Below are 7,562 nucleotides of genomic sequence, written 5' to 3'. Positions count from 1 at the left end.
ATGACATAAAATTAACTGAAAAAAGGTGGGTAAGTGGGTGTTGCTCTGCTGTATAGTAGGTTACAAGTGGGTCACTGTAATGGATGGTGTTAAATTTTGATTAAATTATGATATAATATATTAATATCATTGTATAAGAAAAACGATTCTGAGCGAAAACGGTCAGCCAGCCTATGATATCACTAAGTATATTTGATGATATTATTGTGAATAATGTAATTTATATACTATAACCTATTTACGTGGAACCATGTTGTAAATTTTCAATTCTCCCCCCCCCTAGTTGCGCCAATGGTAAGTGGATGTCGCTCTGCTATACAGTAGATTACAAGTGGGTCACTGTATAATGATGGATGGTATTAAATTTGAATTCAATGATATAATATCATTGTATAAGAAAAACGATTCTGAGCGGAGACGGTATGTCAGGTATAAGACATAATATTATATATAGGTAGTCTATGGTATTAAAAAAAAAATGTACCTATAATAAATTCTAAATTAATCATATCACAATATCTATTATAGGTACTTATAACGCGTTATACATCAACAACAAACCATGATACTATCATAATAGTATACTTTAGAAGTTTCAAGTATACCCACGAATAATATTATACAATCACAACTTTGTTCAAACTTGTTCAAACTTTTGACATTTTTTAACTATTGTAAGAAAAACTTATGAGGTAGATAGGTACTTTGATTTGAATTTTTTATTTTTGTGACCTAGAGACAATAGATAAACCTTTTATCAACGTAAATAAACAAAAATGTAAAAGTGCATATTTTCAAATTTTACAAAGTTTAATAATCTAGCTCAAAAAGAGTTAATTTTTTGTACATTATATTATCATGACGTATATGCATTTTAGGTTAGTATAGACATTTTTTGTGGAAAATGTAAAGTTACTATATAGTTATTTCTTTATGAATTACAACAAAAAAACCAATTATTTTGTCAAAAACCGTTTAAATATCCCGGATTTCCTCGGTTTTATGTTGGTGTTTCCCAATTATTAAAAAGTAGGTACAGGTTATTTACTTCGTTTTACTTTTAAAATTACAAACTAAATCTAATTTTCTACTGGAAACCTACTAAGTTTATGATTGGAATATTTTCTGCTTCAAAACCTCAGAATTTAAAATGGGAACAAATTTTTTTTGTATTGTATTAAAATACTTAAAAGGAAAATGTTATTAAATGTCTTAATATATTTTTTTTAAAATAAAATTATTATTTTAATCAATTTTATAGTAATATCAACTATTAAGTATAGTATACCTATAATATACTTCTATAGTTTTAATTGTAATACTAAATATTATTTTCTTTATAGGAGTGATTCAAGGAATAATTGGAACTATTTCCACGTCCACAGGATTTATATCACCCATAGTTGTGGGATATTTAACCTATAATCAGGTAATTTGTTTTTAACTTTAACTATTATAAGATAACTTGGGATTATATAATGAGTTCTATTATGACTGGTGTAGTGGTGATGTTTTAATTACAAATTACGTAGGAGCGAGAAATATTGTTTACAAAATATTTTTTTAGTGCAGTTGCATTATAAGCACTTACTTTAATAATAATAATAATAATAATAATAATAACTATATAAAATGTTTAACTCTACCTATACTTACCCCAAAAGTATTTGCAGAATAGAAAAAAAACCACTGTAAAACCTTAAAGGTCCCCCAGGTATACCCCCAGGTCCCAACATAGTCAACTAGCTTACTTTGATCAAAATATAAAACATAATATGATAACTGATAAAACACGAACTGCTTATTCCAAATTTATTCATTTTTCCAAAAAACATGCTTCTACTGCAAGCTTTATCAGGAAAAGTAAAACATTTGAACCACCTATATCGTGGTTCGGGGCTTAGTTCTATTTGCAAAAATTAAATTTAAATAATTAAATTAAATTCATCTAGATTCGTATCGTATTTATAAATTTATAACCACATTATTAATCACAAGTAGAAAATAATTTATTAGTATAATAATTAATAATATTTATTTCACCGCATCGATATCGACGGAAGAAAAGTCAAATTATACAAAACTAAAAACAAACATATACCGGATGCCGAAATCCAAACTATTAAGTCTTGGTGAATTATTGTGTGGATATTAAATAATATACTATAATAGGTACATGGGTTTTTTTCAGCAAACATTGAGTCAATGGTGTAAAGTATTTCATTTATCTGGAGCAATATGCATATGTACTGGGTTCATTTACATATTTTTTGGAACATCTGATATACAAAAATGGAATACATACAACGATCCAGTTGTAAATGAAAAAGAATTGAAATCAATTGTTAAGAAACCTCCTAATAGTTCTTACGCTATGGACACTTAAGGTTTTTGTGTTTATGTAATAGTCGAAAGGAATTAGTTGATTTATTTTTACATTGTTGTTATACATTAGTGTTATTCTTAGTAATCTATGTACAATACTACAATTGTATCTATATGAGATTTTTATTTGAAGATAGACGTTAAATATAAAAGTATATATTATTATTTAATTTCGTATGTATCATGCATTGTGTTCTTAATTATTATTTATATGAATATAATAACTGTTAAATGTAAATGTAGGTACCTGTCACCAGTGTATCTTATCTAGTTATCTAAAATTAACAAACACATTTTTAGTATATGTTTAGCAATTAATAAAGAAGTTGTGTTTAAGACAAATTAAAATAAAGAATAAATTATTGCACAACAATAAAATATTAATTTATCTAATCAATTCGTTACTAATAAAAAAAATGTTTGTTTATTCATTTCCTAATTTCTATGCAAACTTAAAATTCTTGTAGATGATAATGCTATTTTGATGGCCGAATCATCACCAATAAGTAGTCTGACTATGTAATTTATAATTCACCATTTGCATAATACGAATGGAAAATTAAATATGTTTGTGAGTAAATAACTTGAAAATTGAAACATAAATAAATAAAATCTTATTTGAATTTAATTTGTATGGCATTTACCGATTTATTTCATGTTGAAAAAATTCATTGGCCCAAAATTTTTTTTAAGTCCCTCCATTACATTTTCTAAAAACTACTTATGCTTAGTACCAAGTAGGTACTAATTTGTCGGGGGGAATTTACTAAATTAGGGGATTTGAGCTATTAGTGAAATCAGTAATGTTTATAAGCGTTAATTAGGTATATACATAGTTTATGTACATTTTTATAGTATGTATATTTGGCAGCAGATTGCATATTTTTGTTTAATACTTGGACAAGATTGCTGAAATTATTAATCAATTAACAACTTTTGTACCAAAGATTTATCTTTTTTTATTTGTTAGTATTATGTTACCTACCTTTGTATTTTGACTTTTGACTACCTAGAGATGGTGTCACTATCGAGGATGACGTCACATAAGTTAATCTAGTTGATATGTACGTTATTACTATTAATTTAGTATACTAAAATATTTTTTATTCAATCTTGAAATTATATCTATCAAAACGTAGCATACTTATCTGTAATTAGTACATATTTTACGATGTTAGTTTATTGAAGGGCTTATGCGATTTTTCAAGTGTATAATATTGTAGTACATAATAATATAATGTATACTGTTTTATAGGTATCTACTATTACACTTGACATGTTCCTATGCTAATTTACCATTGTGTTAATAACATGATATCATCATATTATTAGTTTCGCAAGGATCTTCCTACGCATACTCGGCCATTATTATCTTTTTTATAATTTTGGATTAATGACCTACATTAATGTTGTCGAAAGCGAATGCGTATTGCAAATGTCTAAACTTATTCGTAGTTTTTTTCCATCTAATGAAAAAAGTAAAAATTAATCACTTTAAAGTAGGTAAAAAAAAGCGGATAAATGGGTGACGCTCTGCTGTACAATAGTATCTACAAGTGGGTCACTGTAATGCATGGTAATAAATTTGAATTCAATGATATAATAAAATGAAAAACCCCAAAAGTGCTGGGCGCGCATCACGATTTAACACGTATCTCCTGCACAATCAGACACTGAAATCTATACCACGCTCCTTAAAGAAAATAAACTTTTGGTTACATTAATATATTCATATTATAACCTCTTTGCATGACGCGTAAACATTTTTATTTCATGCAATTGTTTTCGTAGAATAATCTGATTGTTGCATAGATCCCTGCACGGCTGCACAGTACGTTACCTTTGCCGATTAAATTTTTTTATTGTTATTTTATTTTAATATAATATAATATAATATAATTATTTGTTGAATATTTCAAAGGTATACGGTTATTAATTTTTGAGTTACACCAAAAAATAAAATACATTTTTCCAAAAAATAGTTTTGCGTAAAAATTACCAGTATTTTTTCACTTTTGTTGTTGTTTTTCTTGACGCTTTCTAAAATTACTAGGAATTTTCAATTTTGATCTCCTAAAAGTACCAATTAGATTCACTTTTCTATCAGAGAATATGCTGATCTTGAAAATCAGATATTTTTTACTACCCAAAATGTTGCTGAGACAGAAAAAAACACACATCATTGTAAATTAAATATACCTACCTACATTCATCGCTCCTCTCAGAATCTAAAATTTGAAATATAAATCTGGAGATAAATGAACTTCAGCCTACTAAAAACAATTATGATTGGCAAAGCTAATACAATATTCTTCTTTTCATTCAATACATAAAATAATTTTTAACTAAGGGATTTGAAGTTTTAATAACAGTAAAATTTTTAGTTTAAATTATGATTGCTAATGATGCTAGTTTTTGAGTTATCTTACAAAATACATTTTGTAAATCAGACTTTTCAAACGATTTTCGCTTCTTTTCATGTTACGATTGCATCCCATTGAAAATAGGAAAGAGTTAAAATATAATCATTTTAAAATAACTTAAGTAATATATAAATACCCAGTACCTACTAATATTTATAGTACTTTTATATATTTTGTAGTTCTAGGCATTGGTGGAAATAAAGGGGGGGGGGTCTCCAAAATATACAGTTTTTTAGTGGTGTGGGATCGAAGCTTCCCTCTCACATTGAAGGTAAAAATGCTAGCCACCTCGGAAATTTAATGCATTCCCGATTAATGGTTCTAGGATCGTATCGTTTAGGATCATCATCCATATAGATTGGACAATGAATAGTCAGCCTAATATATGCCTAATATATACTGCCTATATGGTGTGCAGACCTATTATTCGAACAAAAATTGGTTTTACTTGACAAGTTTACGAAAATGTTATATCATGACCGGTATTCTTACTGATTGACCACGTAGCAATTTAATAATTTATGACTGACAATATCACGATAACGGCGGTACCGTATAATTCTAAATGCATGGCCACAATATTCTTCAGAGTTTAATCCGTCAATAATTTTTTTAGAGATATTTTAATATTTATAGTGCGTTGTCGCGTTGATCAATTTCTGTTTAAAATTCAAAAATAATAGAATTTTTAGCAAAAAAAAAAAAAATTGGCATTGATAATTTTAAATAATATCGTTTCTACAAAACGTTGGTCAATAATGTTGAGCATTGGAGTAAGTTGTACAAATAAGAAATGTAAATTTTATTTTAAGACAATTGGATCGGAGTTATTAGAAAATTAAAGTGTTTTAATTAATCATTGTCATGAACCGGATTCTTCTGAATTATTAAACATACCTCTACAAAGTATTAAAAAAAATTAATACGAACACCAACCGAACACTGAAGATATTACTGCAAGCCCTTCAACATTGACACATATTATTCTGGACTTAAAATGTTTAGAAGGCGCATACTATTTGTGTCCCAAAGTTAAAAAGGTCCATAATATTTATACTAATTGCTTCCCAAAATCCCAACTATATACGATTTGTCTTCCGAGTACACTAAATTTTATCGTAAAAAAATGATCTAGTACCTATACTAATTACCTCCCAAATGGGCGGTTATTAATTGTATAAGTGGTTCGTAAACAATTCAAATATTTTATAATTTTAATTTGATTACCAAATGTTTTTTACTGACTAATTATTATAATATTATTTAATCATATGACATCGAATAGAGCGTTGAATGTATTGGTTTTACAAAGAAATGTTTTTTTTTTGTGTATGAAACAAGAAATGCTTCAATTTTCTACTTCAATTGTGGTTCGTATTTAGAATTGCTTGTACTTTTGTTGATACAATATTATATAACTCATACGGGCTACTAACTTTCATTAATTATATATATATTTTTAACATAAATATTTATTTGGGAAATTTGTTACAAAAACTGAAGAATAAGCGTTATAGATAAATTCAAGCCAGGATTAACCTTAAGGCCCCCCTAACTATTTATCTAGCCTCCGCATAATAAGTACAGATACAAATTAAAGAGTAAGAGTCATTTATTCCTTTAGAAATTGGATACAATTTTTTCAAATTAAAAAAAACCTCAAATTCATCAATGTTTTATTTTTTTAAATTATTTAATCAACTCGTTATGAATTATGATATTTGGTTATAAGAAAAATTGCCCGCATCATTAACTTTAACTGTGGTTTCAGTTATTATCAATGTCGCGCATTTCATACAAAAAATATAATTGCGTCTATTACATTAGCTGTTGCGGGACACTGGTTTCTATTTGTTGTCACCTATCAGTTGACACTGTTGAATTAAAAATGTGGTATGGTATGATATAATGCGTTATTATTTATAATTAAGGGATGCGGTGGTAAAGCCCCCGTGGGATAAGGGTGTGATACCCATAGGCGCAACTAAGGACATTTTTCCGGGGGAATGGTGGCTAAAATTGTATTAGCACAAACCCTGATAACACTGATTTTAAATTGAAATATGATTAAAAAACTGGAGAGTTTAGCCCCCCCCAAGTCTCCATCTTATTCACTAAGGTGATACAAAAAAAAAATTAGCCCCCATAAAAAATAATAATACCGTAGTTGCCTCTATGACAATAGTGGGCCCCTGGCAGTACCTATGTTTCATATAAAATATGGGTAATGACTAATGACCAGGGCTCGTTACTTCATGCACTAAAAAATGCATGAATAAGCATGCATTCATGCACTAAAAATTGTCAAAATATGCATTAAAATATGCACAAAAAAGTTCGAAAATATGCATTAAAATATGCACAAAAAAGTTCGAAAATATGCATTTATATGCTCTAACATTTTTAAATTATGCACTCAAAATATGCATTATGTAAAAAAAATCATGAAAAAGTTTTAAAATAATAAGAATTAATCCATAAATTTAGAAAAATTCAAATTCCTCCACAAAATTTTGCAAACGGCCCGCAACTGTTTGTTTTTCTTTCGGCATTGTTAAAATAAAATATGAATAATGTGTACAGTAGTAACCTACCTATACCTCACATGAAAACACTAAAACAGGAAATTGAATGGATAAACGCATACGACTCATCCGAGTAAACTCATCGGCGAGTGTAAGAAAACTATACTGTAGAGTGTAGCAATGTACAAAATTATAAATGCTGGTTAGTGAGAAGCTGCCACTTTATACA

General features: G+C 27.9%; 1 protein-coding gene across 1 annotated transcript in view; it reads left to right on the top strand.

Annotated features, from left to right (window-relative positions):
• LOC100164217 (putative inorganic phosphate cotransporter) overlaps window positions 1-2,782 on the top strand; it is a 10,601-nt gene extending 7,819 nt beyond the window's left edge. The window contains exons 9-10 of the mRNA XM_001946676.5: window positions 1,344-1,429; window positions 2,192-2,782. Of these exons, the coding sequence (XP_001946711.1) occupies window positions 1,344-1,429; window positions 2,192-2,386 (281 nt within the window). The 3' untranslated portion in view covers window positions 2,387-2,782. The remainder of the gene's footprint in view (window positions 1-1,343; window positions 1,430-2,191) is intronic.
• The last annotated feature ends 4,780 nt before the right edge of the window (window positions 2,783-7,562 follow it).

Source organism: Acyrthosiphon pisum, chromosome A2, assembly GCF_005508785.2.
Source record: "Acyrthosiphon pisum isolate AL4f chromosome A2, pea_aphid_22Mar2018_4r6ur, whole genome shotgun sequence".
NCBI classification, from domain to species: Eukaryota; Metazoa; Arthropoda; class Insecta; order Hemiptera; family Aphididae; genus Acyrthosiphon; species Acyrthosiphon pisum.
This window is presented reverse-complemented; position numbering and strand designations above follow the sequence as displayed.